At 32.6% G+C, this 14640-nt stretch overlaps 1 protein-coding gene across 1 annotated transcript; it reads left to right on the plus strand.

The window, feature by feature from the left end:
* Positions 1 to 7168: 7168 nt before the first annotated feature.
* LOC116349961 lies at positions 7169 to 14505 on the plus strand. The gene is made up of 5 exons (XM_031781659.1): positions 7169 to 7422; positions 12410 to 12558; positions 12817 to 13445; positions 13513 to 13622; positions 13693 to 14505. The coding sequence occupies exons 1-5, from the start codon at positions 7394 to 7396 to the stop codon at positions 14183 to 14185; spliced, it is 1410 nt and encodes a 469-aa protein (XP_031637519.1). The 5' UTR covers positions 7169 to 7393; the 3' UTR covers positions 14186 to 14505.
* The last annotated feature ends 135 nt before the right edge of the window (positions 14506 to 14640 follow it).

Here is a 14640-nt window from a genome sequence, read left to right on the forward strand (position 1 = left end):
GATGATCATCTTAGTTCAGATATCATTTGAGCATATTCGCTACATGTTTTTTTGATTATGTATGCTGCTCGTGGCAGCCAATTTTCTTATCAATACCTTAATGTCAATGAAAATACATTGGAATTGATAACATGCAAGGAATGATACGTAAAAGTTTTGAAAACTGCCATAAATTCAGTCAAAACGGTCTGACGCCGGCGATTATTTTGATTCCCTTTTCCCGCGTTTTCACATATACTAGATTCAAATTAATACTTCACTCGATTTGCTTGTTTTTTTTTTTCTGGAGAACAAGCAATTAGAAGTTGGACCCTCGTATTGTATAAAACTTTATCTTTCGTTTAACAAATTGATATTCACGTAATGTTAATCTAAATTAGTCCAAAAAGACTCATTCAATTAGTACGAGAAAAATTCTGTTGCGATAATTATAATTGAATGATTGATGGTATTTCTTGCATTCGATATTTCGATATTCCAACGGTTCATCAATGAGCGAGACCATTTACAGAGCAATGGCTCTTGGCTCATCGCCTGGTTTATGGATAGTAATGTTGATTTATTGCCAATAATTCGATCGAATATTTATGACGGAACGAATATTATCAAAAAAGACAATATTATATGGCTAAACTTACGCCATGTTTCGTAACGACGTTGAGATAGTTATATGACAAGACAGAAATAGATGAATGGACAAATTTTTGAATGCGTTTTATGCAAATTTTTGAATGTGTGCTTTGTTTGTCCCTTATAAATACTATATTCATTCTGAAAAAATACACACATATGTGTATACACACGAATGTCCGTCAATGATTCATTCACCAATTTTTTCCAAATCGATAATGTCAATTCGATGTGATGAAGGATTTAGTCGTTGAACCAACATTTTTATGACTTATTTTTTGTTCGAAATTGGAAGAAATGTCTGAATTTAATTGCATCTCAATAGCTTTAACTTCAAATGGACTATATAAAATCGAATTATTGCGATAAATTGTGGTAGAAATTACGTTGCATATACGCTATTTCGTACACACAAACTTAAATCTCAACTCAATGCTCCACGATACAAGTCGTATACGACACACAAAGACATCTTCATTTTGAGCATTGTCAAAATGGGGGGCGGAGAATGAAATATACATATTTATGTTTCTTGAACAATAAACAGATAGCAAAGCAGAAACCAGAAAGCAGTAAAAGACGGGTCGATTTATGCAGGATTTTATTTTGTTACTTTTTTGTGTGCAAATTCCTGTCATCTTTAATACAAATTCAATGCAATCAAATGTGTGGAAGAGAAAATGTGCTTTCCGCCAAATCATGCGCCAATAAAAACTAGAACACTTTATTGCCGTAAATGATATTTGGACGCTCGGAAAAATGTTCGACATGAAGTCGTTTTTGACATAGCTTTGTGTTTATCGGTCGCGAAACTTTTCTTTTTGTAACGCATTTTTCCCGAAAAAAACCTATAAAAATATTCCAACTTTTAATGGGTCAACTGGCTGATGGCTTGGTTTTGATAACAGAACAGATTGAATTTATTAACATTAAAATTGTTCTGTGCACACCGCTTTTGTAACATACAAACAAGGCAAGAACATTTGCAGACCCTTGATGGAATTTCGTGGAAATATTATTGCGTCGTAGGCAAATAAATTGCCCATACACCGAAAAACCAAACGTGAGAATCTACGTGAGCTATTCAAAATATACAAATCGCATAAAATTGGGTCAAATATTAAAATTAAAGGTGTTGTTTGAGGCGACACGATTCGTATATTGAGTGTGCTATTCAAAACGCAGGGTTTCGTGATCGTTTTGGAAGGAAATTGCGAAAAATAGATGTGTTAAAAAATATATTCAAAAATAGCACCTAATCAGACATGATGAGTTTGAGTTGTTTGGCTCTGCCTATATTCATGGACTTGAGCAAGTAAACGAAATTGCGTTCAAAGTTCTTCGCTCAGTGGCTAATCAAATCCTAGGCAATTTCGTCCTAAATGAATAGATATTTTTTTCACACACAATTCACCGAAGTGAATTTGCACGCACTCATTGTTTATTCATGTGGCGATGTCAGTTTATTCACCGAAAGACAATTCGACGCCGTGAATTTCAAGATAAAACCAAAAGCAGAAATGCGGTGGTTAGCAAAAGCCCTCGAGGGAAAAACACTCCGACTCAAAGTTCAATTTAACCTTCTAACTGAAAGTCGTAGATTTAGATGAGGGATAGTAAACATTTGAGCTGATAACAGTGATCAATGCAAATAGCTTGAATCGTCTGAAATACATTAAATCACTTCTCAAATCAAATGCAATCTCAGACGCAAATTATTAGGAGTTGATGGTAGCAATGTTTTCTCTCCGATACGGAATGATTAAACTCAAACAAATACACAAATCTAACGAAATCGAATTCGATGCTAAGAGAAATCAAATAAAACTTTGTCTTCGTGATGTACACAACAGAAAGAAAGAGAAAAAATCTAAAAAAGTCATAAAATCAAATGTTGACAAAAATTTCAATTTATGCATTGTAAGACGATTTTTGACGATGAAATAAAAAAAAACGTTCCCTTCAAATACGAAACCAATCAAATAGTATGTTTAACTAGCAATGCGACGCAATTGCAAGCGATAACGATTTGCTGAAATGGAAAGTGAATTCCCCGACAGAGATGTTCGTTGAACTCTCAAGTTGGCTTGGTGCAATTGCACCATTTGAATTAGCATCCACAAACCATTAATAATATTATTATTGGATTATGGCAGTAATGTGCGAGCTACATTTTACAGGGGGGGGGTGATTTTTCAAAAACTAAAAATTCTCTCATCTGAACAACAAATTTCGTTTTTTTTTTTTTTTTTTTTTTTTGCTCTTCACTTTTTTGGCGAAAATCCCTAGCAAATCGAAAGAATTTTCTCCGCGCAAAACCTCAGGAAATACCAATAAAATCGTTTTTTTTTTTTTTTTTTTTTTGGAAGTCACTTTTTGAGGCGAAAATCCCTAGCAAATCGGAAGAATTTTCTCACCCAAACAAAGTGAAGAGCTAAAAAAAAAAAAAAAAAGGTCTTCACTTTTTTTGTGAAAAACCCTAGCAAATTCGAATAATTTTCGCGAAAAATTTTTTCTCATCCAAATCCTACCCCCCCCCCTTCGCACATTACTGGATTATGGCAATAATCACGTCTTTCAAATCAATAATGTCTTCTTTTTATGGATTAAAATTGAATAAAATAATATACATTAGTGCATCGTGTAAGTTTGCAATCAATTTGGAAATTTTTCTTACATTTCCACCAAAGTGGAATTGACAGTTGAATGATTTGAATACAAAACTTCTCGATGCACAAGGTAAATGGGAATTTGCATCTTCAAATTGAGGATTTGGTTGTTTTGATATTTTTTCCAATTCCCACAAAAGAATGTACTTGTCTACTTGTTACTTGATAGTTTGAAACTGGAAACTTTGAAGAATTAAATTGAAAACTTGCATCGAAACAAGCTACCAACACCAACAGTACCAACAACAACAAAAATTATTGGAAACAGTATATAATGTTGCAAATCTTTTTTCTTTGCAACGGCAAACAAATTCAATAAACTTAAGTTTGAGCATTACACATTCAGAAAGAAAATTTCAGCGAAAGATTCAATTTCAATAAATGTACAGAAATTGAAATATGTAGACAAAAATAAAGCGTTGCACGTTGTGTTACTAGGTGGTATCGATAAATATACAAATAAAAAAACAAAGTGCTTTCAATAAAAAGGCACTATACTTACGTTCCTTTCGAATCATTTTGAAGAAAATTATAAATTGGCTTCGATTAAGGAGGGTTTTTGTTTTTGCCGAACGATCAAAGCAAATTGTCAATATATTTCTTCGCCATCTTGATAAGTCTTTCGAATTAATCTCTCTTTCGAAAAATCAAAAAAGACATTCATTTACAAATGAAAAGTATAAAAATGCGCACGACAGCACAGCTTCAGCAGGTCCTGCTCATAGTTGCAATGGGAAATGACAAGATATTAAAGATAATTAATGAGAGTTTTTTCCAAGAAAATTTATCTCATTTTATAGAAAACCCACATCTTTTGCAATAGAAGCAATTAAATCTGACAAAATGCAATTTATTTGCTTCATTAACGGTCCATTTTTTATTTGTATTTTTTTTCGGTTTCTTCTTGTGCGGAGGACAAAAGGCAAAAGAAAACTTTATCAATGATGGTAAAAAAAGCTCATTACAGCGGAAATTGTTGTTAAAATATTCGAGGACATCAATTTTTCAACAGACATGGCTTTTATATCAGTCAGATCTCAATTGCATATATATTATATATGCATGTATGAGATAATTTTCACAAATGACCTTTGTGCTTGATGATAAACTACTATGTTCAAATTACTATAACCAATGTCACATCTGTATACATTCAGATAAATTCACTGTGTGTTTGCAATCAAATGGTTTTGTGAGCGCTAAGAAGATTTACCAGAAATGAAAGTAATTTTACAAGAAAAAAATAATTCCTTTGTTTGTAATTCTCATTTAATGGTCGCATTTCATTCTTATCTCATTTTGAACGGATCCGCAGACACATGGAAATACAAACTTTGTAAAAGCGACGACGACAAAACACGATAAATTTGCCTGTTCATCCATGAAAGTACTTGCAGACATTCATAATCGGTTCAATTGGTTATTTTACGAAAATTTAATTGAAAGTTCATTGCTACTGATTCTGACTAGATAACAGTAACGTGTACACCAACGCGACTCCACCTCATTCTCCTTGTTGTTTGCCGGCTTTTGGACTATAATGTGTTTTGCATTAAAAGCTTTCCTTTTAAATGAACTTTCGTTCAGTTTGTGTATGCTGCAATTGATTTTAATGTTACCTCTCCGTCTCGCTTCTTTCACCTCCACTTCATTCTCTATATTTCTCTCTTGGCCTGTGGTAATGGAGTGTGTAATGGTTTGTAAAGTTTGAATTGCTTATCGAATGAGTTTGATTCGGTGTATCATCATGGTATTTCTTTCACTCGCCACTTGCAATTGTTCTCATCGTCTAGTATTCCTACAACCAATTTGAATCAAATGAATTCAATTATAACTAGTTCCGAAATTGAAAATATTTTATTATTTTTTCATTTTACAAGACTCTTCAGACAGTAGATTGTTTCAGATTGTTCGCTGCATACTTGAATTGTTTCGCCAAATTTATGTATATTGAAAATGAATGTGGTCTTGTGGATAATGTTGATGTATTACTTTGCATTACTTCATGCAGTTGTACCGATGTACTTTCAGCCATAAAATTATTTGTAATCGATGCGTTTGAACTCTCTTTTACACTCATGGAACATCGTGCATTTTATTTTGATTTTCTTCTCCATCTTCTTCTCCTAAGCAGGTCTCTTTTTTAACATACATATGAATTCAAAGCACCAAAAAGTCTCTATACCTCAAAACTGGTTGAAAAACATTTTTCCTCTTGATGTTCATTTCAATTCCAGAGAAAAAGTGTTTACCATGAGCTATTATTTTCACAGTCTAATAGACAGTGTACGCATGGCCCAACAAAATACTTAAACAAACATTTTCGATATGAGAAACAAAAATAAACTTGAGAGTAACAACTAAATAATATAGCAATATATGAAAATGTGTAATATTCCCTTGTTTATTTTTTTACCTTCGAAAATGTATGAAAAGTTTTTGAAGAACTTGATGGAATTATGCAGATTTTTTGAAAATTTCAAGTTTTCACTTATTGTATGCTGGTTTCCCAGTATACTTGACATTTATTTCTAATGTATTTAAAATGGAAATAAAATGTCGAGCATTCTAGATCTTATTGAACAATTGAACATGAGTACTTATTGTAATAGTAACTATCCTGTTGTAAAAATTATATTTTTATTACTTGAAACCGTAGACTGTGTCTACTTAATACAATTTTGGGAAAAGTGAAATTAGAAAAATAAATATGTATGTATATGTCTCCTTCATTTTAAATTACAATGGAAATGAATGTGCTATTCACTAGGCTACTCACCTATCAATCTCCTTCTCCGTTGAAAATAGATTGACTTTTTATATATTTTCGACACTTTGCGTTTTCCCGCACACTTGACCTTTTTTCCGGTGCCGAGTTATTCTTGAATAATGAACATGTTAACCATATTGATGGTTTATGGTTTATACCATGGTTTGGCCAACCTAAAAAACGATGAAAATACATAAAGAATTTTCCATTGCCATATATGGCAATAATTCCGTATCAATTTTTCATAGAAACACAATAATTTTTTCGCAGCCAATGCTTCCGCTCTCAATGGTTAGAGAGAGAAAAATGTGTTAGCCGAGAGATTCCAACAAAGCGGATCCATCTATCACAATCAAATCAATATATGTGTTTTCAAACATTGGCATCGTACAGAGCGCAAAAGATTCAAGGGATTCGATTTTTTCCAACATTTTGTTAGGGATAACACATGTTTAGCATTGTTTCCGGGGCACTATAAAGCTACCATAATCTACTTATTGCTTTTTACATCAATTGAATCAAGTCCGGAGGATTTTTCGAATTAATGCATGTGGTTTACCATCGCGTTGTAAACCGATTTGAAACGCTCACACAAACAAACATTAAATGGAACTAATATCCAGTGTAGTCGCAGCATGACATCAAACTGTTTGAATATATTATTTGTGTTGCAAAAAAAAATCATTGAATATCATTTTATAAAAAATCCTACGTAAATATGAGTAAAATAAACGATTTTGATTTGTGAATTGTATGCTGTTAAATCGTGTATTTGTGTATGTCCTTGTTTGCAGTGTGTGGGGCACATATATTGAAGAGTGCTTATCGCTACAATTCTGTAAGTTTTGTTTGAGTTTAAAATTGAAGTTTTCACAATTGTAAATAAAATTTCATTTTCATGTTATCTAGGCTCCTCTCCACAATCGGCTCCGGCCAAACAATTTCATCGTAAAATGAACCATTAAACACAATTTTTATTTTCTGCATAATAAAACTTTATCGTACAACATTTGACCAACTAACGAAGAGATAGAGATGGAGTGAATGCGAAAAGCGCGAGAGTATTCAACATTCCACTAACCAATTCATTTTGATTTTTGTGATATCGTTACAGGTTCGCAATGCAACTGCTGTATTCATCATAAATCTCTCGTTATCGGATTTACTGTTTTGCTGCTTTAATTTGCCATTGGCAGCGAGCACATTTTGGAATCGAGCTTGGACACATGGCGAACTACTTTGTCGTTTATATCCACTGTTACGATATGGTTTATTAGCCGTTTCATTATTTACAGTACTGGCCATTACTATTAATCGATATGTGATGATCGGTCACCCAAGAATTTATCCAAGGTAACAATTGAAAAAAAAACGTCTTTTTATTAAATTGTATTTTTCCATAGTATATATTTGGTTAGACGCAAATTTATTCTGACTATAGATAGACGAAACAAATTTCAATTTGTCTGAAATTGAAATGCGTTCAAACAACATATAATCTTTTACCACCAACATGTAATCAGACGAACATGCATGTCTCAAAATATTTCCCACGTGAATTTCCCCATGCGTGAATAGTTTGGATTTGTTAAATCACATGAGAGCATACCCATTCCAAATGATATAATACAAAAATATATGATTATTATGTGTATGTGATGATGTTTCGTTACCATTTCAGTCACTGAATATGATTTCTTATTGAAGAGTTGCACGATTTGAATATTTATTACATTTCATATATTTATTTCGAATGCTAAACGAACTGTTGCATTTTTTTACCCTAATGATGAGGGCACAAATTCAAATAATTAGTCAGTCTTAATGAAGATTTGGTTTTAGCTTTTTCTTCCTATTGCTCATTGTTATGAATATTTATGAAAACATGATTGTTTAGCTCACTCTATCTATATTTTTGTTGTCTCGGAACGATTCAGTTGAATACATAATTCATTGCTGAAACAACATGTACGCATCTTTTTAATTAGCAAAAAGCATCGTATTTCGTTGAATGTTCAGACCGTACCGAAATCCAAAGCTTTCAACATCTCAATTCAATGAATTACACTGCGGGACTTCATGAATATATGGAAAAATTACAGAAAATTGAACATAGTCGAAAAAAATAATTGAATCCAATAGAAAGCTACTGGCTTACATGCAGCAAAAGCAGTAGAGAAAAATCAAAGCCAAGTGTAGCTTTATAGTCGGAAATCGATTTGTAAGCAGTGAGCTCTTTGTGATTGAAAAGTTGGAGTAAGCGAAAAAAACATCGTTCAACTTTGTGTTCGAGGATGTGGCTTGAATTGGCGCTCAATTTGGTAGTCCACAATCCGTTTATTAATCACTCTTATGCTGCTTACAACCTCCTATACAACACACTTATATCGCTAGTATTAATTTTTAGCACTTTGGGATTTTTAAATATAATTAATCCAAAAGGATTAATAGTTAGTCCCAAGGGATTAAGTTATTTTTTTATAATTATAAACATATTTTTATTTTAAAATTCATGCACATTCTCTAGCCAGCATCAAAAACATCATCTTATACTATTCTTTCAACTTCATACCAAAGAATACCAACAATTGTTTGATTACACTCAAACGTCAACTATATGAGAGTCAACTACTACACACGCATCACTTTTACTGGCGATTCAGTGGAAAGATGTATACGAGCGACGTTCAACGACTGACTCGCCAGTAGAAGTGATGCGTGTGTAGTAGTTTACTTTCATATAGTTGCCGTTTGAGTGTTGCCATACAATTGTTGTTATTCTTTCGTATGAAGTGAGAGAATAGTAGGTAAGATGATGTTTTTGGCGCTCGCTAGAGAATACGCATGAATTTTAAAACAAAAATATGTTTATAATTATAAAATAATAATTTAATCCATTGGGACTAACTATTAATCCTCTTGGATTAATTATATATAAAAATCCAAAAATGCTAATAACTAATACTAGCAATATAAGTGTGAATGAACCACTTCAATTCAACGATGGTTTTTGTATGTGTTATCGAGTGTCGCAATGCACAAGATGGAAAATCACAATCGCGTTACACACTTTTTCATCGTATTCCGATGTATTAGACTTTATGAGTAATAAATATACAGGACATCGATGCCGGCAAGATATCAACGTGAAAAGCGTTTTCACAAACGAAAAATACAATTTTTCTGAATGTTTTCAACATCATACGAATAAAATGTATTGAAAATCAATAGATAAAACTCACACAGTTTGTTCTGTCTCTTACGGAGAATGTATGTATGATATGTGCACGAATAAATTATAATCATTGCGTTTATAATGTTTGCTACTTTATCGATATAGCAGCATTCAAGCAAATACTTCATCTCAAACGACATACACAAATGGGATGTTCTTAGAACTGAGCACACAAAATGCCGAGCATTTGAAAAGGCGAAAGCACACAGCCACACCATCAAAAACAGCAATCGCTTCATGATGAACACATTGAGATTCGTAATGCTTGAACGTCATATTTCTACACGTAGACATTTCCAGTGATAATCGAAAATATTGGATTTTCTCAAGCGATAAGGGATACAGTGTAATACGTTTTTGCTCCTCAAAGCATTGGGATTGTTTTGTTTCATTTTTCAGTTAAAGTGTGAATTGATTGGGTCAAAATAAAACTCGACTTGTATTTTGTATGGAGTTGTTTACACTCTTATAGTTTCAAAATATAGGTCGAGTTTTTATTTCAGCCCAATTTGGTTGGATCTTTTTTTCTCATTTGAAAATATCGAGAAAAAAGTCATAAATAAAATGTCGATATGAAATAAATTTCGAATTATTCATGAAAAATTGGTGACCTATTGGCTTAACACATACGATTACAACAGTTATTCAAACTTTTTAATGCGAGAAAGCACTATGAAATTGAATAATTAATTGTAGTGCATTAAAAGAGTGAATAAAAATGCGATAAAAAATCATAAATCATCGACCTTCACCATTGCTCGTGCTCATCGTTAATGCTGATTTATTCTCAGTACTAGCGAGTGCGATATTTTGAAATGAAAATTTACTGGTGATCAAAGGCCTTTTGGTTGCCTGATAGAAATAAAAAAAAAGTTCCTATAGAGAACATTAAAAAATAATTGTTTTGCTGCATTATCCAGATTAAACGAGTGCATTAGCGATAGTTCAAAGTTTTGATGCGCCACCAAATATGATATAAATGTTTTATTGTGAAATAAAAACCGAAAGAATTTTTATGGCGATATTCCATACTACCACTTTTATTATTATGATATGATATGATGATAATTCATTGCGATGATATAAATAATCAGCTTCTATCTAAAATTTGTTCATAAAATTTGCAATAAGTTCATTTGAACATTTTTTTCTCGATATCAAAAAATATTAAAAAATTTATGATCCATGATGCTTAAGTGGCAGTGAAACATATTTCAATGTTCGCAGAACTGTCACCGTTGGCAATATGCTTGATATTTTTGATATAATGGTGAAATCCATCCTTTTTAAATCCTAGATCAGCTTAATGGAAAACTAATAAAATATAATTCTCGTTTGGAGCGTTCAATTTAAATTTATTTTCATTTGTTTGAACGACAATTTTCGAGAAAATCACAAGTGAATGTAGGTTGAAAATTGTGCACAGGTTGAAATAAAGCAAAAAGTTTTGTTTATTTAACAAATGGATTCTGTATATATCATATACTTACACAGTTATACACATATTCGTTCATTCACTCTTTGCTCTCCTCCTGTGTAGCTATTATTCTATTTAAAGTTTAAAAAGTGAGGAGAAATTTTTGTAGAAGAAATTTTTCATGTTTCATTCATAAATCACATCAGATCAGCGCCATATCTTCTTTAAGGCATATGAGGCAATCCGAAGCCCTCGATGGGTTTGCAGCCACCAAAAGTGAATACTTTTGTACCTCCTCACCAGGGAACACATAAAATATATATGTTGTTTCCAGCTTCATTAAAACTGAAAGACGGAACTATACTATATAAAAAAACATGGAAACAATGACGTCAAAGTACATTTTCATAAAAATAAATGAAGCTGAACCAACCTCAATCAATTGGCAAGCATGAAAAAAGAAAAGGATGAAAATCAGACGTAACTTGTATTGCAATCAATTCTAAATGGACTTTTAGTCTTGACCCTTAGGTACACACAATAGAAAATGCAAACACAATAAATTCTCGTTTCTCGCGAATAGTGATTTTGTTCAATCGTTATATCGTATTTTACTTTTATTTTTTCGTTCACTGAGAATATCGATACATTTTTCCACTTTAATCAAACTTATAGAGCGCGTCATTATTCTTGTTGTTGTTCATGTTATGCAACTTAAATCCTATTTTATGATCACTTCTGTTGCATTCTGATAATGAGTAATAAAAAAGAGAAAATATAGGGGAGACAAGAAGAATGAACCTATGACCTAATATAGAAAAATTGAATCAAGTTTTAATCAATTTCCATCGCAATTTAAATATGTATAAATTCAGTGGTGGTGTAATTCGTTAAATGGATTTCAAAGCATCAACCAGGTACTTTTTTCTTGCTTTCCCAATTTCTGTGGATTTGTATGTTTGCCACACTAAGTCATTTAGTTTTGCAGAGCTTAAGTTTTTAATCAAGAATCTGTTTTGCTTTCATATAAAAATTTTGTTGCCTTGAGCTGAATTCATTATCCATCGATGATAAAAAAGGATTCACATAAAAGCACACAATAACTGGCATATCTTGATCACGTCGATTAGGTAAAATGATGCAATGGCGCCTTAGCTACACAACAGCGTTCTGAGTATTCGCCACAATTTATGCTTTGCAATGCATTCAAAACATTTTTCAGAAGCATGAAAGGCAAAAATTATAATCGAATTTTTTCTCAACTCACACTTTTTCTTTTGGAGTTTTTCACAAAGAATTTTTCATTATTTTGATTCTTTGAATTTCGAATATGTCATGCATTGAAGCAGACCTTCTTTCAGACACATTCTTTCTCCATATTTCAAAACCTTTGTGGAAATTCCCTTTACAAATCGCCAATAGGTATAGTTTTCTTCAATTAACCACACTCAAACAATGTGCGTTTTTAGAAAACGCAAAACTCAATTGAAGGTTTTGAATGGAGTAAAACTCGCCTAAGTATTAAAACTATAAAACAGAATGTTATTCCGAGTGAGAAATTTTATAAGGCAATAAATGTTGACGAAACTTCGTAGTAAATAAGAAAACGATAAAAAATAGCGGAAAATATTGTGCTTTCAACTTAGTTTTTGCATTTTATTCTTCTTTTTTTCATTGCTTTCGTTTAGAATTTATCGCCGAAAGTATTTAGGATTAATGGTTGCAGGAACATGGTTGGGGGCGTTTTGTACATTGATCCCCACATGGCAAGGGAAATGGGGTGAATTTGGATTAGATCGCACCATTGGTTCATGCTCTATTCTACCAGATAAAAATAGTGAGTAACAACGACAATTCGGTTTCAATTTATTCACAACAAATCCAAAGTAATTCGGAATATTTGACTAAATAGTTTTTGTTTTCTTTTTTATTGCTCTTTTCTTTGACACCAATTATGTCAATTTTATTTGTATCACAAATATTCAAATAATGGCGACGGCGACGACGACGACGACAATAACATCGATCTACAAATTCTAATGCTGATACTGATGAAACCATATTCATCACGGTTGGCGGCGGTTCAATTTTCCAGACACTTCACCAAAAGAATTTCTATTCATAATGGCATTCCTATTGCCATGTATCTCGATTGTAGTTTGCTATGCGCGTATTTTCTACATTGTACGAAAAACGGCGTTGCGTTCACATGACACTGGAAGTACGTTGGGTACGCGAACACAAAATAACAACCAATGTAAAAAACTCTACGCAACAAACAATAATAAGAATGTGAGTGATGGTACTGACGTTCAATTGTTACCAAAATCCGATGATGTTAATGGAAGTTCCAGCGAACGAAATGAAAAAAAGCGTTTTAGCGAAAAGAATTTGCTGGAAAGTGACAATTCATCCACATTGCTATCACATAGTCAGAGTCATGGTGATATAAAAACTGCAATGAAATTCATTGATGCTGCTATTGGCAATGACTATCCACCGACATTGTCGGCATTGCGAAAAACTCAACAGGGCAACGAAGAGTATAAATTAACGGCCAACGATCGAAATCTCAGTAATGTCAGCATCAGTCGGACGGTAGAATTCATTGAAGCGAATGGTGAGCGACATAATTCATGTGATCGAGATTATATTGTGAAAATGACTCAAGATACGGTCGATTCAGCAATCGAAGAAAGCACCAGCTCAACAGAAAATAATCATGTATGTTTTTATGGTTTAAATGAAATTTACCAGCTATGATAACATCAAAACTCAATTTTAATTTCAGGTTTATCACATAAAAAGCAATAACAATTGCTTACAAATTCTTGCCGTACAAGTGGAGCCATCGTCTAGCTCTGGCATTGATTTGCACCTGGATAACGAAAGTCCACCAAGGTAATAAATGAATAAGACCTTTGCTTGATTTTATTGAAGCAAATATTGATGAATTTACCATTTTGAACAGACGCATGAAACGCTCATACACCAGCTCAATTCGTCGATCGAAACGAAGCAATCGTGAGAAGGGCAATTTGTCGGGCAGTAGTTGTACCATTGGTAGTTCAACATCTCGCAAAACATCCGGAATGACAAATACATCGGGTGCATCGATATTGTATCCTGGTCGGATGACAACAAAAGATCGCCGCTTACTCAAAATGATATTAGTAATTTTTGTCTCATTTGTAACGTGTTATTTGCCTATTACATCTACCAAAATAATTCGATCATTACACAATATTCCCGTGTTCCATATGATGGGCTACATTTTAATTTATCTTACCCCGTGTATAAATCCCATCGTTTATGTGCTGATGTCATCGGAATATCGCCAGGCTTATTGGGAATTGCTAACGTGCCATATAAACAGGCGAACAAAACGTTCGAAAAACTATCACAGCAATCGAAATCACTTTCAAAAGAACAACCAAATAAAGGAGACGCCAAATAAAACGTGATTTACTCGAAAAATCATAACATAAAGGCCACATAATCAGCATTTAAGCATTAAAATAGTGTATATGTAATTGTTTATTGTAAGAGACTTGATTAAGAAGCCATTGCTATTATTTTTAAGTTCTTCTCTTCTAGAACGAAGATGTAAAAAAAAGAAGGAAAGATAAAAACGCCTTTTTGGGAAGTTTTACTCGTTTTTATACTCATTTTTGTTATACCAAAATTTTGTTATATTTTTAAGTATGGAACACAAATTGACACACATTCGAAACAAAATAATTTATTTTTCAATTTCTCATTTTAGTTATAACCATTCAAGATTCAAGAGACTCAATATCCAATATGTTTATGTTTAATTAGTGGAACATTAATGTTACTAAAAAATCGAATAAAAACTGAACCAAAGATGAATAAAATTGTGGAATAAATGTGAAAAATTTCGATACACAAAAGATAA

Source organism: Contarinia nasturtii, unplaced genomic scaffold (genome assembly GCF_009176525.2).
Source record: "Contarinia nasturtii isolate CC-2019 unplaced genomic scaffold, AAFC_CNas_1.1 Cnas_scaffold_3175, whole genome shotgun sequence".
Classification (NCBI taxonomy): Eukaryota; Metazoa; Arthropoda; class Insecta; order Diptera; family Cecidomyiidae; genus Contarinia; species Contarinia nasturtii.